Below are 22,216 nucleotides of genomic sequence, written 5' to 3'. Positions count from 1 at the left end.
TACCTATATGACCAAATTTAGATATACAAAATATTGAAGCTTCGAGTTTGCTGTATTCTGTGTTTTGTATTATATTCACGAAAGAATAAAAATGCGACCAAAGAGATAAGATTTGATGAAAAATGTCAATTTTGATTTCCCCACCAGTATCATTCAAAAGAAGGGAAAATGTTAATGAATTCATGATTCAAATTTACTACTGCATGCAATCTAATCACAACACTTACACGATAAATTAAAAACATTATGGCAGTTTGAATGCTAGGCATTTTTAAATTTATTATTGATGAACTTTGTAACATTGTATTATTAATTTTACATATTGGATGACAAATGACAGAGAGACTCCTTGATATATTCAATCCCTTTAATAACTGTTATTATTTGTGATAATCAATTCCAAACTGTTGTATAGTATGACATTTATTGTGGAACGATAATGCATTTCCTCGCGTTATAGGACATTTGTCTGAAAATGATATAACGCAGCACAATGAAACTAGCAAAATGTTAGGAATAATGTGACTTTATACGTCTCTGGAGGAGGAAATATTATTTTTTAGATAACAATCACTGTCAATGTCTATGGTAAGCATCTTAATCATAACAATGGTATACCTAGATAGATCGCCTGACATTCTGTATAAAAAATTGTCGGCTTACAGCAAATCATTTCATATTAATATAAACCACTATACTTTTACACAGAAATATATCATATACAGCCTATGTTTGCAGATCAGTATAACGTAATGATTGCATATACAATATTAACATCAGATGAAATTTGTTCATGGTGTTAAATGTGTCACAAGCAGTTTTAAATTGCAATATCGCATTCTGGATAGTAGAAAGACAATACACTATCGACTATATATGCACATGTGAATTATTGATTTGTATTGTTTAAACCTCGCACGACTAGTACATTTACACCATACGTAATAATAGTGATAACTTCATAAGTATCAGGGTAGCCTCCATTGATCCTAATTAGTAGCAACGTACACAAGGACACAAAGCACTGGGAAATAATATAGGCACTTCAATAAATTAATGAATAACCTGGAAGACACGAGTTTATCTTTGGAAGACTTCTCTTCTTATTCTGAAACTAGAAAAATACACAGAATCAGTATCTAAAAGTTTTTTTTTATATTCAAAGTGATTAATATTGCACTTTTCTTATAATCTGCCAACAATGACAACAGTGCAAGAAAACGACAGAAGATATCAAGATGAAATCAAATTAAAAGTCCAAATCAAATATAGAATAACTAATCTAAGAATTATCAGATGTATTTCACTTGTGAAATTATCGTTTGTATTTAACTGGTAAATCACGGTAACTCATTGCAATCAATGCAATAAAAACAAACTAAAAGTCACAAGACACCAATGTGTAAACATATTAAAAGTCTTAAGACAACATGACGAAAACAAATAAATAGCCACAAGGTATTTAAATGTTAAAAAATGTAAAAAGCCATAATTCACTTACATATAAAGAAATAACAAGGTATAAACAACATAGCAAGATATAAACATAGCAAGGTATAAACAACATAGCAAGGTATAAACAAATTAAAAACCATGACACAGCAGCTTGAAGATGTAGATAAAAAAGCCATAGGACACTGAGGTGTAAACAAATTAAGAGACATAAGACATCATGATGAAAACAAATAAAAAGTCCTGACATTAAAATATTAACAATTAGAAATTACCAGACACTAAGATTTAAGCACATAAAAAGCCACAAGGCACCAGGATGTAAACACATTAAAGTTGTAAGACACTGAGGTGTCAACAAATAAAAAGCCATAAGACACCAATGTGTAAACAAATTAAAAGTTATCCAGGACAAGATTAGAAAACCTTAAGTTAGCAGACTAAAATACCTATGCCCCAAATATAAAGGGGAAAACCATTAAGTGATCTGATGGCATATTGTCTTCTCTGTTTACTTCAAGGTATGTTTCTTTTCTGTTATGATTGAAGAGAACAATATTGTCACAAATCTTTTTTAGTACTATGAACTTGACTTTTAGATTAAGTGACTTCAAAATCAATAAATGTAGATATATTCCTCTTATTAAATGTGACCACACAATAGAATAAGGTTGCAATATTTATATATTTTTCGATTTAGCTTCTGGAAACAACTTTTCTGCACCAATGTTGGTCTAAATTTAGTTACTTTGACATTGACCTTAGGCATACTGAACTCAAAATCGAAAGAAACTTTTCTCTTATTGTATGTTACCATATATCGAATGAAATTTGCAATCCCATATGTGAAATTTAATAAAAAAAAACCTTTTCTTCGCAACTGTCGGTCTATCTTTAACAACTTTGACCTTGTCATGTAAGGTTCTGTATCTGCCTTAACATTAACAAGGATCTTCCTCTCAATATACTTGACTATATATTTAAGCTAGTGTGAAATATTTGGTTTAGCATCAGGAAACCATTTTCTGCACAAATCTCTAAACTTCGACTTTGATGTTTGACGTGGTGACTTCAACGTCACAAGGGATTATCTTCTCATTAGTGACCATATCCCGAGGTAACAATGTAATCCGATATTAAGTATTTGAATTGGCATCTGGAAACGAACATGACTGAATAACGGGCGGGCTTGAAATGGACTATATTACTTAGTTACATCTTTTATATGTATGCTGGATTTTGATTGACTGATAGCCAGCTGTATTTTTTTTTACCACCACCAGGATATACGCAAAAGGATGTGCCTTTTTACCCCCTCTGTCGTTGTTTTTGCCAAAATAATTTTTTATTGTTTTATCCTTCACGGAGACGACTGGCCATTTGTATGTTATAGAAAAATTGGTTGGAACAGAATCGAATGTTTAACTTAATCATTCCTATCAATATTTGATGAAAATCAACAAATATATCCTTGCCTTTACCATCTGTCGACTGATATGTTTCGCAAATACCCTCCCTGAACATGAACTATCTGCCACAAGGCACCAGGATGTAAACACATTAAAGTTGTAAGACACTGAGGTGTCAACAAATAAAAAGCCATAAGACACCAATGTGTAAACAAATTAAAAGTAATCCAGGACAAGATTAGAAAACCTTAAGTTAGCAGACTAAAATACCTACGCCCCAAATATAAAGGGGAAAACCATTAAGTGATCTGATGGCATATTGTTTTCTCTGTTTACTTCAAGGTATGTTTCTTTTCTGTTATGATTGAAGAGAACAATATTGTCACAAATCTTTTTTAGTACTATGAACTTGACTTTTAGATTAAGTGACTTCAAAATCAATAAATGTAGATATATTCCTCTTATTAAATGTGACCACACAATAGAATAAGGTTGCAATATTTATATATTTTTCGATTTAGCTTCTGGAAACAACTTTTCTGCACCAATGTTGGTCTACATTTAGTTACTTTGACATTGACCAGAGGCATATTGAATCAAAATCGAAAGAGACTTTTCTCTTCTTATATATTACCATATATCGAATAAAATTTGCAATCCCATATGTGAAATTTAATAAAAAAAACAACCTTTTCTTCACAAATGTCGGTCTATCTTTAACAACTTTCACCTTGTCATGTAAGGTTCTGTATCTGCCACAACATTAACAAGGATCTTCCTCTCATTATATTTGACTATATATTTAAGCTAGTGTGCAATTCAATATGTAATATTTGGTTTAGCATCTGGAAACCATTTTCTGCACAAATCTCTGAATATTTTTTGTAACTTCGACTTTGATGTTTGACGTGGTGACCTCAACGTCACAAGGGATTATCTTCTCATTAGTGACCATATCCCGAGGTAACAATGTAATCCGATATTAAGTATTTGAATTGGCATCTGGAAACGAACATGACTATCAAATTGACTGAATAACGGGCGGGCTTGAAATGGACTATATTACTTAGTTACATCTTTAATATGTATGCTGGATTTTGATTGACTGATAGCCAGCTGTATTTTTTTTACCACCACCAGGATATACGCAAAAGGATATGCCTTTTTACCCTCTCTGTCGTGGTTTTTGCCAAAATAATTTTTTTATTGTTTTATCCGTCACGGAGACGACTGGCCATTTGTATGTTATAGAAAAATTGGTTGGAACAGAATCGAATGTTTAACTTAATCATTCCTATCAATATTTGATGAAAATCAACAAATATATCCTTGCCTTGACCAGGTTCAGCATACTTGAAACCAGAAAAGAATGGGTTTTATAGATATTTGAAGTAGTGAGTTATGCTATAAATTTGTTTTGTAATAATTTGTCTATGGTACAAAGCTGTTGCGTGATCTAAACATCGGGAATTGTATTTGACAAAATAATTACACCAGACGTTTGTCCTGATTGTGGATGATATATTTGCCACTGGACGTTAAGTGAACAACACTAAATCAATAGTTCCAATTAAATATCGCATTGAAGGATAAATGGAGGTGTGGCAAAAGATGCGTTTATGTTTATAAATCTTATGTTTCAGCAAACGTCTCCTTAAACGTCATATTAATGATAATTTTAATTTTGTTGTTTTCTTACAATGGCGAGCAATAGGGGAGACCATTTATAAATAGAAGGCACTGATTTCTGCCTTATGGATGTGTACGAATTATTGCATTATAAATTTTGAAGGACATTTCCAGTACTTACAGGTTCTCTTCACTTTGGACTTTCTTGTTTAAACTGTTTATTTACTGCAAAATATAAAACAACGTCATTATAATTTTTAATCTATGTAGTATTTATATTTTGCATATTTTAATAGAAGCAGTAAAGTGCATCATTTATTTAAGAACTAAATTTTCAAACGAAATACTTACGATAACAAAATACATGTAAATCTGCATTCTTTTACATTGCAGATATACAACGGTTGACAGTCCATGCACATTTTTGTTCAAATTTTTTTAATGCGTTAACAAAAGTCATATAGCAGTACAAATGCATTGTAACAAAAAATTGGAACCAAAACCACAATAGAATTTAATCAACTAAAAGAGTTCATTGGGTACTTAACCATACTAATATACTTCATCTCACCTTCGTACGATGTCAATTTCATGGTGTAACAATCATCATCCTGTAAGAAACACGTAAACACCATTTATATTACATTTGTTCACAAACGTACTCTAGTGCAACAAAGCCTGCTTTATCACAAGCTGTAACAATTCCAGGTCTCTCATTGACGATTATTTATTAATGACGTTCTAAATGTTTTGAATGTTTAATGAATGTTCTAATTCCTATCGATATTTTAATCAGTATACCTATTAACATGATTAAACGATACAAAATAACTTGCAGAAATAACTGACGCAATATCAACCCTAGAATAAAACATCTAACAATACATACCTTTACTTTTGATTTGATGTTTGTTCTAATCAATCGACCGTGACCAGATGTTATGCTTCTGAAGTTGTTTGTTGATAGTGGGTGTTGACTACCATTTGAAGTATTCAGAATCCGGAGAGATCGTAACTGAAGAAATTAGTCAAAGACAATAAATTGACGCAGGTTTCAGAACAAGTAATTTAAAGCAACATTAAAGGAAATGAAGACGCTCAAAACAATTAAAACATTTAAAAATAAGATTAAATGATTATCGTACAGACCTTAAGACACATGAAATAGCAATCGATAATGTCTTGAAAATGAGTCCTGTCAGACCAAAATATCCTTTATATCTTAAGCAAATTTGAATTAGGCCATTAATTTTATTCCTAACAATCTAAAAGAACCCATTTGCTTACAAATTAGACAATGTCAAAATCATGTACTTTGTTTGAAACTGACAGTATATTAAACGTTCCTGTTTATATAATGGTGTATTTTTTCTACATTTGAGTTGATATTAACACACATATTTGTGGTGTTGCACGAAGAAATGTATCTTTGTTGAAACGTGGAATATAGAATTAACATTATTGAGGAATTAGTTTTACATTTTAGATCATGCATATAGGAGTTAAGAGCCAATGAAATGGTGTTTTGTTTTCAAATATATCCTAAACAATTTATCACATAACACTTCACCGATATAAATCTATGTCCAAGTTCAAACTGCGCTCTCGGGCTTGCTGTTTGAAAATTCTAGATATGAACCAATATTTGTTATGTAATTATCTTATGCTATTATAACAATGCCCCAAAAGGCCAGGTCAGTAGTTATGTGTAATATGAAAGAACATATGTACATGGAGTCACAATAACCGTTATCCAGAACGACTGAAAGAAACTATAAAAAGGGCATAAAGCGTCTATATGCTGCAATGACGAGAAAAAAGCAAAGACAAAACTAAAATGTTGGTACCAATTAGACAGTGTCTTTCTTATGTTATCAACTACGTATTTTATTGATATTTCAATTCTTGAAAACAACTGTGTACAGTAAGAGAATATGGCAGTTGCCTTTTGAACTTCTGTGGAAATATATTTTGTAGTCCAGCTGGTTTTCGCAGAATCCGTCAGTACATATTGTACCAAACAATAAATAAATTTCTGACAGCATTGGTACGGTTGGAAATGTTGGTTATACCGAAATTGGCGAAGGTAAAATTAATTTCAGGGGCAAAGTGCTACTTTACTTGTTCTCATACAGGAAAAGAACAAAATTGATATAGTATAAAAATATTCATAAAATTCATGAAAATGTATGCATTCGCAATACCTAAATGTATTATTACAGTTTATGATATAATGTTAAATCAGTAAAGGGGTTAACTATAATTTTAAGTGTTTTCACTATAGTCCTTAAGCAGTCCAAAACCAATATTATTTCAGTTTTGGAGTTTATGTGATTCACTCAGTTTTTGTTAATTACCTTGATTTGTCTCTTTCTAATCGATTAACTAGATTTGAACATTGATAAACTTATGTAACATAAATGACAAAAAAATAATTGTTTTGAAAAATCATGCTTAAACTCGTTTACTTAAAACAAACAATCAAACAAAGTATGCATATGTCAGGCAGTTTTCGCCTTCCAATATACCAATGAGGGGAAAACAATAACAGTATGTTTCAAATATGTCTCATACAAAAAAACTTTAACAACAAATTACCTGAGAAAATGATATATGCAGTGGTTTGTTCAATATAATCCATGTCACGGTTTCCATACATCCTGGTTGTGTCAACGAACCCTCGTATGTTACAAAATAATCAAGGGGTGGCAAAATAGCGTTCACAGAAAATCCATCTATCGCGATTGATGATCCTGTAGCAATTACAAAGCTAATAATTATTTTGCAAAACATTAAATAATTATTTGATAAATGTTTAATGTTAAAAGAGAGGCGAAGGATATCAAAGGGACATTCATGTTAATGGTATTTCAGAGAAAGAAAAAGAAAATTTTATATCATTCTTACACTCACACCGAATAAAGGTAACAATAGAAGAAGCAACTAACATATTCACTACTAAAATATGACAGTAGTATAACCATGACTAATCTTATATCATTAAAATTTCGTTTAAAAAACGTTGGTTCTGTATATCTAAATGTTTGATGCAAAGACTTATTATTCAGGTAATGTCCAATGTTTTTCCCCCCAGATCCAGACATTTATCAGGCAACAAACCCCGTTTAAGGATATTTTTGTTATCATAGTTTTAATTCTTATTAAAGTCAGTTTTACGTAGGAACATATATCCTTGCAGCAGTTTCCTCAATCAAATCTTGTATGTATTGCTATACTTATGAGGGTGGTTTTGCAGGAGACGTCTACCCGGTCGACGAACCCGATTTCGCTCTTTTTTAGTTCATGCAATTCCTTCAGTTTTTGTTTTAGAACAACAGTTAACTACTTTTGCCTCTAATTCAGATTACCTTAGCTGTATTTGGTAAAACCTTTCGGAATTGGTGGATGTAATGGAAATGCTCTTCAACTTCGTACTTTATTTGGCCTTTTTACTTCTTTTATTCGAGCTTCACTGATGAGTCATTGTAGTAGAAACGCGCGTCTGGCGTACATAATTATACGCTTGGTATATTTGATGATTGTTTTAAAGGTATTTGTCATTCATATGTTAATCTTCACAAATGTATATTATTTTTGATGTTTGTGTTATTCTATTTGATTTACTGACACTACCTTCAAATGAAATATGCTGACCTTTGAAATGAACTTTGTCGAGCGATTGTATCAAAGCATCAAAATTAATGTTGTCCTCTTCGCTGAGCTGTAATTATTTATCAATTTGATATTAAACATTCCCCTAATCTGTTGATGTTCAAGAGGGCAAGTTATCAGAAACAACTGAAAACATCTAATGTGGTATACTGTATTCTAGCGAGTGGTCAGAAACTTAACATCGTATAAATAGAGCATTAAGATCATATTTTATTTTATTTTTTTTTATTCTTTTATTGTAATAATCATTGGTATCCTTGCTTAGACAATAAGTATTCCTGATAGATATAAATGTAGAACACCACCACGTTACATACACACATATATATAGTATTAAATCGCTTAATATTTTGTTAGTTAAGCCTCTTTCAACTGATTTTTATAGTTCGTTCTTATGTTGTACTGTGACACCACTGTCCCAGGTTAGGGGAGGGTTGGGATCCCGCTAACATGTTTAACCCCGCCACATTCTGTATGCATGTGCCTGTCCCAAGTCAGGAGCCTGTAATTCAGTGGTTGTCGTTTGTTTATGTGTTACATATTTGTTTTTCGTTCATTTTTTGTACATAAATTAGGCCGTTAGTTTTCTCGTTTGAATTGTTTTACATTGTCATTTCGGGGCCTTTTATAGCTGACTGTGCGGTATGGGCTTTGCTCATTGTTGAAGGCCGTACGGTGACCTATAGTTGTTAATTTCTGTGTCATTTGGTCTCTTGTGGAGAGTTGTCTCATTGGCAATCATACCACATCTTCTTTTTTATATATTCCTTTTCAAATGAAAGACGAAAATAAAAGCATATATACAAACCAGAGCTAAAATAGAAATAGCAGCGATACCATTTGGCGAGTTTAATGCTTGAGTGCTGTTTTTGTGGATTTCTGCATTATAACCATACAGCTGGATCTAGAAAGAAGAACGAATGAAATCATATAATGTATAATATTGTTTATAATGATTTACATCTATAGAGTATTCGTTTATTTCACGTGAGTATTACATGAAGAAAAATATGGGGAAATTCTTATGTAATATATTATATTCTAATTAACATAATTTTAAGTCATATTTTTGAGTAAAAATATTTGTAAACTAATTCAAAAGTAAGTTGTTGTAAAATACTCATGAAAAAGGAACAGAATAGTTTAAAATTTTTGTGTCTAATTTTTTAAAAAAAAGGGGGAAGGGGATGATAACCAAAAGCAACCTATTCTGTTTGAAAAGACAGGCGAATTCGTTTTCTCGTAATCTTTTTCCCCGAGAAAACTTAATGCTGAATAATTAAGGTAATTTGAAAACCTATTTGATTATAAACCCAACAAATAACAGACTTTGTAAGAATTAAATTATTTTTCCCGTTCAGTTAAACATAGAGAAGGAATCAATACCACTAAAGTCCTTTTTAAAATGAAAATCATACCAAGAATAGGAAATAATTTCCGTTCTAAGAAATCAAACAAAAGTAATAAACGTCTACGACCTTTTCATGAGAAATGAGTTTTCAAATTGATTTTCTGAACAACTCATGCTCAAAAATGGATTTGTATAATTGGTGAGTTGTCATAATATTCTCAGTTAAATCTTCTAAGTTTGTACGAGTAGTGTATTGCAGTTGCTACCATTTAAAGACGATTGCAAAGGTTATTGAGGAAAGGCATACAAATCATAAGTAACTTTGAACAGATATTTCATGTTATGGAGGGGTATTTGCGAAAAATACCCCTCCATAATATGATATATCTGTTTAATTACACCGAATAAATTTGGATTCAATATACCAATAATGATAAAATGTTGAATAAAATGATTCATTGTGTTGTCTATGCTTAAACTACTCAAGTGAAAGCATGCACCGATCTTTTAGTACAGGAATGTTGCAAATTAAATATAACCAAAGAGTACAGTTTACCTCCAAAGGAAACTTTTTACCACCAATACTATGTTCAGATCCTCTGGTGTTATTATCGCCGAAATGTATTTTTATTTCAAATAAAGTATATTCATAAGACAAAGGTCCACCTGTAAAGATGAAAGGCTTCTCATCTGTGTTTTTAACTACAACTTTTAGATCTCTGCCTGTATTCAATAAAATGCCTTTAACCTGAAATACGTAAAAGAAGGACTTAATATCATTTATATTTTAAAGAATTCGTCAAAAGCAGATATTTTTATTTCTGGGGAAATGCTGACAGGGTTCTATATTTTCATTGTCGTCCATTACAAACATTATCTTTGTTATTAATTTGAACACGAACGTTGTGTCCTTTCGTCCGTTTGTATATTTTCTTTTCCCTAAATGTCACCCTGCATGTATCAGCCGATATCATCATCTTTCCCTAAACAATCGCCTGGCTATTTATGATATTCAAAATTCATTTAATAATTTACACTATACATGTTATTCTTTTTCCTTTTTCCTTTTAACCATGGACTTTGATATAGCTATAACCGGATGTTTGGTGTTGGTTTTGGTAGGCATGTTTGATCTGCAGTTATCCGAAATAACCTTCTTGCTTTCATTCAGAGTTTTTACAGAATTTAAATACACGAAAGTATTGTGCAGTGCATATTTAACTTTTTTTGTCAAACTGCTGTTGGGGCATAAGAAATAGATAAGTGGTATGATTGTCAATGAGCAATTTAACCTTCTAAAACCTGTAGACAATGATGAAAAACTAAGATACGGCCCTACGCAATGAGTAAATATAAAAGGCATCATTGTGAAATAATGTGAAGCAATACAAAAAAGCAAAACCGACGATTTGATTTCTGCACAAATAATGAACATAAAGCTAAAAACAGAAACGAAATCCAAAGGGATCTACAAAATATATCCAAAATCCATCTAATGTCACCTTTGCCTGCTGAAGTTTGAACCATAGTTGTTTTAATAATTTCAAAATTATTTTTTTTTAAGAAAGGTAGGTTATAAATTATTTCAGTATATAGCACTGACTACTGATCTGACGATGCTTTGAATTGGGTTTTTTGGGGGATATCATCAAGAACGCTCAAATCCAGAAACTTGGAACCCAAGAATGTAAAAGTATTTGAACACGTGGGGAGCTATATGATAAAAAGGGACATAAAGATAATACCCAAATCCATCTAAATTTAAATTTGTCTGAGGGAGTTTGAACCTTAGTTTCAACGGAGAATGTGTTTTTGAAAGGTATGTAATAAATCATAGTATTATCGAAGCACCAACTACTGAGCTGACAATACCGCTGGGGACTAGCAGTCAACCAGCAACGGTATCGATCCAATGTTAGAAAATAAAAATAACACTATATTTGTGTCCGAAAAGATTTTCCGGATTTACCATGATTAGGGACGCACAAATCTTGATATTTGAAAGTTACCCAAACGACGATATTACCAGGTACATGTACATTCTATCGGTTCGGGACTGGCATATAACAAATATGACCGGGTTAAAATTCAGGTCAATTCAGGGCAGTAGTGTTATAGTACAACAGCAGAAAAAAACACAATAATACTCTGTTAAAAAGGGGCCAAAATCATCAGACACAAAGTATCGACGTATGAGTACTCGCAGGTCCTAAAAGCTAGCACGAAACCAGATTTCAACTTATAAATATACCATATATTCCCCGACTTTAAATATAACTACCTTTCCGATGAATTCAGATTAAAGACGTCATAAGCAGTCATGCAATTCCAATGAATGTATCGATGAGCTACCGTCAAACATAGTTAAAACTAATACCGTGTTTATAGACTAGATACTACAGTTATGTACCTGTTAAATAAAGTGACTGTGAAGATAATTTTGATTTTAAGTTGCTTGTTCTCTCTATCTACAATATTAAAATAAAAAAAGGCAAATGTAGATTTCCCTGGTTCTTTGGAACTGACTTATAGCTTAATCGTGGTGTGAAATAAGTGTAGTCTAAAGCATGGCTGATAAGGTTACCTTATTCTGGCTTACATTCAATCGTTTTAGGTTTGGGTCATGAACCAAGCTTTTTGGGTCGATGTTAATAGGTGACTGGTACTTTCCTTTGCTACAGATAATCCAAGCTTTATTAGCCTTTCCCCAATATTCAGCACCTACAATTTGACAAAATTAAGATAAAACAAATAGTTATATATCTTTTACATTGTAACATCAAATACATTGAAAATTCATTCTGACAATTTCAGCAGTTCAGCTCACCGCCACATGCCAACGTAGCGTTAGACGTGTTGTGATATGCATGGATACTAACACTCAGGTTTTATTCATAGTGTTTGTAGAAAATATTAAATTAGCTTATTAACAAGTATCATTTTGGGAATATTCAGATGCATACCATAGTTTTTTTCTTAACAACTTATGACACAAATTAAAATTTCTTTGAGGTGTAACCTTAAAATACATTATGGACGTATAGACATGCAACATTTGTAATGTTTTCTTTTATTTTTTTTTACATCACTTTTCAAAATGTTGGCTGAGAAAAAACCGCTTTGAACAATGCAACTAATGGAATACGACATTTCTCTTCTCGAGACAAATAGTTAAAAACTTTTCCGGTTTTGCAAGTGTTTTGAATATTTTTAACTTAATTCAAAGTGGGATGAAATTGGCAATACACAAAAGGCAATGGTTAATATGTGTCACCGAACGATTTTAAAAGACGATATATGTAGACAACAATTTGACGTTCTTGTTCTTTTATCTGTATGATGTCAGCAGACATGGTTGTCCTTTTCATTCTGCTTTTTCAATTCAACAAATTCACATATAATCAGAAGGAACAATTTGTCATACAACATTTTCCATCATGTTCCTTATATCTCCGCCAAACGCCTCGCAGTTTTTACAGTACTAATAAAAATACCACGTTTGTACACACCGTTCAATTTCGAGTTTGAAATATTATAGACACCTGTCTATTGTGATAGGCGATATAGGGTTATATCTAAATACGAAGACCTCAAGTTAAAAATACTTGGTACAGACATCATGAGATTTTTTTTTATTTCCGTAAAAAGAAATAAGCTTCACAGCTATATCAATATATTTTATTTTGTTCAAAGTTTTAGACGAATATATCTGAAAAAAACAGTGTCAAAGCCGTAAAATTTAAGACGCTAATCATCTTTAAAAGGTAAAGCTATGGTAGTAATTGATAGCAAGCAGTCAGACTATAATATTACCACTGCCTTATTCACTCACATTGAACAAAGTTGTGTTTTATATAAGATTCCAAAGAAGAGTTATAACATAGAATTATGCTAATTAAGAAAGACCGTTGATTCTAGATTCATATATACTTATGTTAAAACTGTATAAATGTTTTCAGCATTTCTGTAATTTTGGTTTAATATTTAATCATACCAAAAACCTTAATTGTTTTCTTTTTGTTACCCTATTTAGTAATAGTACAAGGCGATTAAGTCAGTAAAGGTCTACTTAACAGAGAATCGTTAAAGGCAAAAAAAAACATATTGTTCTTGTATTGATCTCTTAGACTAATTAATGAAGCGTTCAATCCATGTTTCCATTGTCTATAGACTACTCACTGAATCTAATATAAGAATTACTATGACAGTACTTATATACCTGACACACCACTGTACGTCCACCATTCTGACCATAGTGTTCCATAAACTGAAAAATAGGAAAATAAATGCATATACTACTTAGACATGCATGGTTAATTCCTGTAACCTACAGTAATGTTCTGTTTGTTAATTCCTGTAACCTACAGTAATGTTCTGTTTATTGTATTTCCTTACGGTACTTTAAACTTGTTCTGACTTTGTACCATTTTGATATCGTGAAAGAAAATTTGTTAATCGTTTGAAATATTTATATTCAATTTTCTGTTCATGTTTTATCTCTCAGTTTTCAATTTAAGCAGGTTGTGTGCGTTCTTTCTTACATTATGCACGGGTAATTTACATGAGCCTTTCTTACATAATGCACAGGTAATTTACATGAGCCAGAAATGTAAGAAAGGCTCATGTAAATCACCCGTCCGTGCATTATGTAAGAAAGCCTCATGTAAATCACCCGTGCATTATGTAAGACAGGCTCATGTAAATTGTCTAAAGCAAGGAACCTCGTCAGTAATTGCAGTCTGTCATATAATTTGATATTAAATAACTGGTATTCGTTATTTGGATAATTGGGTTTTAATAACAGATCTTTGATGTTTTCTGTGAAATTCATTCCCAACATGTATAGACTCTAAACGACTAAAGGCGAAATAAAGAAAAGTGCTTCGGATGTACCAAATATATATAGTGTGAACATTTTCTAGCACGGTGTCAACTTTTGCTGGTGGACTGATAGCTATAGGCCCGAGGGCATGATCACCTGAGTAATTTTTAATCAAGAAGTTGTTTGGAAACTAAGGTTCCAACCAGCTCTAGCAAAAGTGATCTTAGAGTTATCAATCTATTCTTTTTCGATTTCGTGTGGTCATTTAAGTCTTCCCTTATTCAAGCCGCAGTACTTTTATACCAATTGACTTTCGTGGCTCGGTACTTATTCATCCCGTCATTGTGTTATTGTGCTATGGCCAATTTTGTATTCTTGTCTTTCAATTTTGCTTATGTACTTTGTCTAAAGAGTGTCTATATGCCATTTTGTTTTTCTTTGTTGAAATAGTTTTATGTTTTTATAGTGATTAAGATTATATTACAATGTTGACTGCTGTACCCCAATTTTCGACATTTTTAACTATTATGTCTGTTTGTTTTGCTCACACATTGTTGTCAATATAATGAAATTCTAAGTGACTGTCATACAAGTGAGAGGTTTAGCTAGCTATAATACCAGGTTTAATCCACCATTTTCTACATAAGGAAATGCCTGTACCAAGTTAGGAATATGACAGTTGTTTTTCATTCATTTGATGTGTTTGGGTTTTTGATTTTGACATTTTATAAAGAACTTTCCGTTTTGAATTTTCCTTGGAGTTCGATATTTTTGTGATTTAACTTTTTATTGTTGGTTAGAGTTTTCCATATGACGGTAAATCCATAAAAACGCTTAGTACGCACCAAAGTTATAAAATTATTATTCTTATTTTATAGCTTCACATATTGTTTATACAGCTGTCTGTTGTTGACGACTGTATGTTGCGCTCTGATTGACTTTTATGAAATTTTATCGTTCGGTTGCTGTCTCATTTATGTATACCACACATCTTTTTATTCATATGACAAATTATTTCATCTCATTTCAAGTTTAATACTCTCACTTTCCATCTTTTCCGAAAATAATGAGTTTTTGGAATTACATTAACAACATATATAGTAAATTGTATGCATCGATGTATAAATACAGATAAGACGAATGAATGTCTCGACAGTTTTATTGTTACAATTTTTCTAATTTCTAATTGTGTTTGTCTTTCTTCATATAATTTGTTTTATGTAGAAGTCGCATTACCAATTTGTTCGAATATTTCCTCTAATATCAGCGTCAGATAGTAATTCTCATTTTATAAACGTAAATGAGAAATATCAACTTTGAAGTTAGAAATTACAAAACGTGATGGACAAATCAGAGTTTGTTAGCGTAACGTCTATGAGAAAATTGTTATATTGATTTGGTCGTGTCGTTTAACGAGGGAACTAGTCTTTGTTTCTGTTCTGTCAGTTGTAATAAGGAGTAGAATTATAGACAAACTCCCAGGAGTCTTAAGAAGGTAACACAATATCTGTCCAGTTAGGTTTAGCTCTGATCATAATAGCAGTACTGTCGCCAAGATGTCAATCCTTTGACACATTCCTGTCAAATTAAGATATATTTTCTTTTTAAAACATTCATTTGTCATTGTTTTTTTATTCTTCTGAAAATTAACATTATTCTATAAAATTGCACAAATGTACGATTTCTAGGACCATAGTTTATAATGATTAAAACGATATTATACGGATATGAAAAACACTGACGTTTTATACTATGTGAGTTAATGTTGTATTTACCATACTTGACGGTAGAACTAGTTAGCGGTAACACACTACGGTATCACTTCATTAAAGAATCACACAACACTAGGTGCTTATTGATAGGAAAGACTAAGAATTTTATTTTTAATATTTTGTTCAACATGCAATATTATATAGTACACTGCATGTAGAAATACCGTTGCAAACCGTTATAGGATTAAAAATTAATACGCAGTGCTTGATGTACTGTGGACCACTCATTCTTACAAATCTCATTAGTGGAAGATATAAAGAAAGAATATGTTTTATCATTTCATGACACAGAATCCCTACACGTAAACGAAAAAGAAAATCATATTATTGCTATTATCAAAATGAAATTTCAATGGAGTTTACAAACATGGTGTAACTAGACTTTTAATATATGTTTCCCACACATCAATTTCACTTGAAAGTAAAAGTTCTATTTAGGAAACATTATCATGTATACACAAAGAGGTGACGAAAAAGAATTACAGTAAAGTTTGTTACAATAAAGATGATTGATTCATTGTTAGCTGATATACGTCCAGTGGCAAATATGTCATGTATGTTTAAAACGAGGTACAATGAAGACCTGATATATCAATTGTTTTGTATGAGCAGATATCAAATAACGAACCATGAATATTTAAAAATCACATAAATCGATGACAGAAGTTATGATAATACGTAGATGTATATGCATCCCATACGACAGTAAAGAGAAGGGTATATTTCCTCAGAGTATATTTCCCATATGTTCGTTCGGCCGTCCGTTAGTCCGTCTCGAATCAGACTAAAATTTTGGTTTAATGATGTTTGCCTACGTTGAAGGTGTGTTCTGAAACTAAAAACACATGTTCATCATGATGTGATACTCAGAGAGACTAGAATGAAAATAAGGTACATGTCCTTGAAATGCCAGACTTCCAAAGCAGGGATTGCAAAATTATAAAGACTATCATGTAATTGAGAGGTTTGGTTAAGTTCAACCTGGTTTTAACCTCCCCTTTTGAAAAGGACAATACTAAGGCAAAATATGGAAACTTGTATCAACATTTAAGACTGTTAGACAATCCAATGTACAAAAAGTAATAAGATACCAAAGTGTAACCATAAAAGCAAAATTCAAGGAAAAAGAAGAACGGACAACACCATAGCCGCAAGAAAAATTGAATGACTACCTATAAAACAACTCCTAGAAAACCAAAGATCGAGCAATCCCACTAAAAACTGTATATGTTATAACATCATTTTTTTAATACATAAAAAGTATAAAACAGTATTGTTAAAATACATTAAATTCGATTGAGCTAAAAGCACTGGCTTCAAAAAAAGTGTAAAACGGTATTGTTAAAATACATTAAATTCGATTAAGCTAAAAGCACTGACTTCATTATATATGTATCGGTATTATAGAATCCAAACATACAGTGTCTAAAACAGTATGATAATGAAAGCACCAAAAGTCAAACAAAGATAACAAGAAGTCGCATCACCATTCTTATTTCATATTTTGATAAATTTCAATCTTCGACATTTGTGTTATGTTAAATTTTGGTAGCCATTTAATCTTTTCCAGTTGTAATTTTAATTTTGAGTCGTGAACAATTGTTTTTGTCATAAGCGCAACTAATGAAGATTGTTCCAGGAACACATGTTGTACACACGAAAGTCTAATATTCCACTTATATCCAATTCTTTTTTTATTCTAGCATGTTTTTAGATTTTAATGTATATATGTATATATATATATATATATATATTGTTTTCAATTTAGACTTGTATATATATATATGTACATTCCAAACTAGAAATATGTAGTTTTTTTTAATCTTAAAATACGTTTGATCCAAACAATTGCTTTGTCCTTGCAGAATGTTTAGTACACTTTACGGAAGTCTGTAAAAGTAGATAGCTTTGACAATAACATTAATAAACCTAAATATCATATGAATAGATTAGAGGATATATAAAGGCATGGTTGATGGATACTAAATTGGAAGTAATGACTTGTTAGATGATTATTGCATGTTTTGTTGAAGTAGCTATTCAATCATGTTTCTTCAGAATGTAATATAGTATAGAATTGCAAAGTATGAATATCGATAGCAGTATTGAATTCGAAAAAAAATATTGTCCTTTTTAAATTCCCTAGATTTATAAATTATTCATCTTTTGACAAAATTTAATAAGCTACACATTTTTAGTATGTTTATGGTCTGAAGATTCCTGAAAAGGATCAATAATTAAAATAGTCATTTGAACACAGCCATTCGCAGGTATTGACTTGACATTAAAGCTTGAAGATTGTCAGTTCCTAAGAGCAGCATCTGTCTTTAGGAAATAATTGCTTAGCGAATATACAGCAAATGAAAATTTAAGCTTTGGTATGAGAACTGGCCATTGATCGTTCCAACAATCAACATACTCCAAAACGAACTGGGAACTACGAGACCTCCCCACTGAGCATTTTGGTCCATGTATAAGGTCTATTAATCTCAAAAATACATTCAATTCTATTAGTTTATTAAAAAAAAAACCTAAATTTAGTCTTAATCCGAACATAAATAACTAAATACAGTAATGAAATAAAATAATGAGTATTGTAAAACCTTGCAGAAAAATCGACAACGATTACGCGTCTAATTTTCTTTCGCTTATTATGGGTACTTTTAAAACGTGAAAGACTTTAAACAGGCCAACCTATCCCTAACCTTCGACAGTTAAAATGTAAAAAAAATAGATGAAAACTATCTTAAAACACTTAAAGTAATCAGGCATATATGTCACGTTTGCATATCGAAAATAGTTTCTTAAAACAAATGAACTAAATAATAGTTCTGCAATGTCATTTCCCGTCAAAGTCTGAAAGAATATTTTGTTAATCCCAAAGCGAAAATATAACAATTACAGGACCCGATGTCCTGTAGCAATCAACTCAATAATGTTCTGTAGAGGATTATATAACTATCATAAAATGTCAATAACTCAGTGATTTGTAACCTTTTAATGAGTTTTCTCAGCATAAAGATGATGATATGCTCATTGACTGTAAAACTGATAATAAAATGTTCAAACAACTTGTTGAGTAAAATCTGTTTAGATTATGTTGTGATTGTTTTATCATAGTTGTCATTCAAATAAACTTAAAGGGTAACTGCAGCTAGGATCACAGTAAAACAAGTTTATTGTATTAATAGTGTACACAGAAAAAAAATGATAAGAGCCGTTATTAGGCCCTGAAATTGTAATAAGTGTCAAATTCTTCAAGCTTTTCAAAATGTAGTACTTTTATTGGTAAAAGAAAACTACTTGATCGCTGAAATGGCACTATGATATTATAACCAGCGGAACCATACATATTGGAACGACAATGACAATTATAGCCAAGGCCTTTACTAAAAAGACATTTTACCCGCTTTAAACATACTTTGATAACACATTTTGTAGCAAAGTATCTTTTTGGACAAAATCTTGGCTCATATTGAAGTAGTTGTAACAAGATCTAAAACGTTAGGATTTAATTAAGTTCTTGTTCTTTACATTAAATGAAAAAAGTCTAAAGCCCCTAAAAGAAATTTGTAATGGACATTAGATATTATAGAATATTGACATTTGACAGACTCATGTCTCATGAACATATGAATGATGTAGTGTGGTAACTTTTTAATACTTTTTTTTATCTAAATTCTAGGGATCATTACATCAAGAATCAAATAACAGCTGTTTTAATGTTTCCCATTGGCAATAAAGACGTTTAGCTGTGAATAAAATGTGGAATGTAAACGTCAATGAGATAACAACCAACCACAAAAAAAATCTCCCAAAATACCACGCCTCTGAGTGCCACATATATTCTTCAATAACAGACCATTGTAATCTCCCAAAATACCGCGCCTCTGAGTGTAGCATAGATTCTTCATAAACAGACCAATGATGGTGGCATATGTTAAGGTCTACATTTCCAACGAGCAACCGCAAATCAGACTTCAACATCAAATTCCCCCCAAAAAACACCAAGCACAAAACGATTTCCTGACTTTATGCAATCGTTAATAAACAAAGAAGAGTATTATCAAAAGGTCCGATCTCTAAGGTAAGTTCACAAAGTAATAAATCCATAAAACCTGACAAAATCAAACGTTACAATATATACCACCCAATGGAACAAATTGAAATGACGTAGCTAGAAAAACACATTTTCATTTCATTTATTCTATATCAGTAGAATAATAAACACAAAATAGACGAATACCACAAAGGGAAAAAGTACTCCATAATGCATGTTTTGGTATAAATGACAACAAACACAGGAAAAAGAAATATTAGGGATACCGTATCAAAGAATTTCCATAGTTATTGAGAGCAAGGTTACTTACTTAATCTGAAGATTTAGAAATGATACCCTCTAAACTTCAAGACTTGTGGATATATATAGTGTTTATCATATCAAATGGACACCTAATTATCGTTGAAGACCTCATGTTGACCGATCAGGTTTTTCTTTCTTTGAGTCCGTGGGTTGCTGTCGTATTGACGTATATCCCAAATCTCCTTTTTAATCACTATAGGTATTTTAATGTTAATATCATTTTTAAGTTGTACATATCATTTCAATGAAAATTGCATGTTCAAAAATGAAACTAGCAACTACACCTGGCAAAGAAATTGAACAAATACATTATAAATTTCAGAACAACCTAGCTGTAAAAATATAGAAATTTGCAGAACACTAGGCACATCCATATATATGTTAGATTGATTGATTGATTGATTGTTGGTTGCTTAACGTCCAGTGGCAAATATTTCATGCATGTTCAGGACGAGAACAAATTAACAATAAACACAATAGGTAGTTTATGTAATAGGGGCGTCCGGGATCAAGGTCGGAGAAATTTAGACTGCCACGGGAAGTGAGGGTATATTGGATAGGGACAGAAATTTAGCCTAGCAACAGGTCACCTACGGACCCCTCAAAGAGTTGTTGCAAGGGTTCTTAACGTGCAAATATATATGTTAGATAATTTGGCAGAATATCCCTTATGATTAGGGCAAATATATCAGGTAGACTGCATAACAATTTCAATATACAAACTGACCGAAAGCCAGAAAAATGAAGTATAAGAGAAGTTGACAAAATTAAATAAAAACGGCATAACTGTAAATATATAAGATCATACATCAAAGTCTGTGCAGTTGTAGATTACAAATTTCTAGGAATCAAAAATAATATTTATAATAAAACATAGGAACAAGCAACATAACACGTAGATAGAAGAGGATAAATACACTGAAGTTTTGTCAAATTTTTACTAACTTGAGACATATTTAAGCTAACATAAACAAATTGTCCTACCTGAGTCTAATTGGCTATCTATAATTAATGAAAGAACAGCTATTTCCAATAATCGCCATGAATCCATTTTAAAAATATACTTATGCAATTAATTATAACGTAGAAAAATATGTAGATTGAACATTCACACTGTATAGTGAATATTAGATTAATTCATATATTAATTTAGTTAATTTGTTAACACTGCTATTTTACCAGCTGGAATCCTAGTGTAAAACCATTAATCTGTTTCTGTAGATTTATATCGTTTAGTTAATCAATAGTTCCTTATATGGAAAGTTTTGTGTGGTTAAATATTCCAATCCCAAACTCGTACAGTTGGGAGGGATTATTGATAATAAAACACTCATCAAACTTTGAATTGTTCGTGTAAAAAGCATAGAAGTAGATATTTAAACATTTTTTCTAGAAGGAATAGTTAATATGCACAGGAAATGCTCGGAGATACGATAAAATGCATTAGCTTATTGAAAAAAGTGCTCTCTAGTATAACATGATATCAAATTTCAGAATAGTATTATTCCATAACATCTTATTAGGAAAACATATAATATCAACAATATTGTTACACGTACCTAGTTTGGAATTAAAAAATGGCGAATATGTCTCTTAAAGTTGATTAGTATGTTTACTACTATGGATCTTATAACTTGACCTTATGCAGAGGACACTAAACACCAATTGCATTTTATCTACATTAATAAAACATTCAGATAAAAATATAAGTTAGAGGCTACAGTAGTTAATCACTGTTCAAATCTC

The 22,216-nt window shown here is 31.4% G+C and overlaps 1 protein-coding gene across 1 annotated transcript; it reads right to left on the bottom strand.

The window, feature by feature from the left end:
- Nucleotides 1–259: 259 nt before the first annotated feature.
- Nucleotides 260–21,521, bottom strand: LOC127715747 (carbonic anhydrase-related protein 10-like). The gene is made up of 11 exons (XM_052221899.1): nucleotides 21,455–21,521; nucleotides 13,733–13,780; nucleotides 12,098–12,234; nucleotides 10,070–10,261; nucleotides 8,971–9,066; nucleotides 8,145–8,211; nucleotides 7,089–7,243; nucleotides 5,380–5,505; nucleotides 5,062–5,101; nucleotides 4,672–4,715; nucleotides 260–1,114 (listed from the first exon to the last, which is right to left on the bottom strand). The coding sequence occupies exons 1-10, from the start codon at nucleotides 21,519–21,521 to the stop codon at nucleotides 4,681–4,683; spliced, it is 963 nt and encodes a 320-aa protein (XP_052077859.1). The 3' UTR covers nucleotides 260–1,114; nucleotides 4,672–4,680.
- Nucleotides 21,522–22,216: the final 695 nt, after the last annotated feature.

This window comes from Mytilus californianus, unplaced genomic scaffold, assembly GCF_021869535.1.
Source record: "Mytilus californianus isolate M0D057914Y unplaced genomic scaffold, xbMytCali1.0.p SCAF_9, whole genome shotgun sequence".
Lineage (NCBI taxonomy): Eukaryota > Metazoa > Mollusca > Bivalvia > Mytilida > Mytilidae > Mytilus > Mytilus californianus.
Note: the sequence above shows the minus strand (reverse complement) of the source record. Positions and strands in the feature narration are given on the sequence as shown.

Excerpts from the sequence above, each read along its gene's own strand:
- LOC127715747 (XM_052221899.1), bottom strand. The coding sequence starts at position 21,521 with ATGGATTCATGGCGATTATTGGAAATAGCTGTTCTTTCATTAATTATA. Across the intron at positions 13,781-21,454 it reads AGATAGCCAATTAGACTCAG|TTTATGGAACACTATGGTCA; the intron begins GTAGGACAATTT and ends CCTATTTTTCAG. Across the intron at positions 5,506-7,088 it reads TGCATATATCATTTTCTCAG|TTACGATCTCTCCGGATTCT; the intron begins GTAATTTGTTGT and ends TAATTTCTTCAG.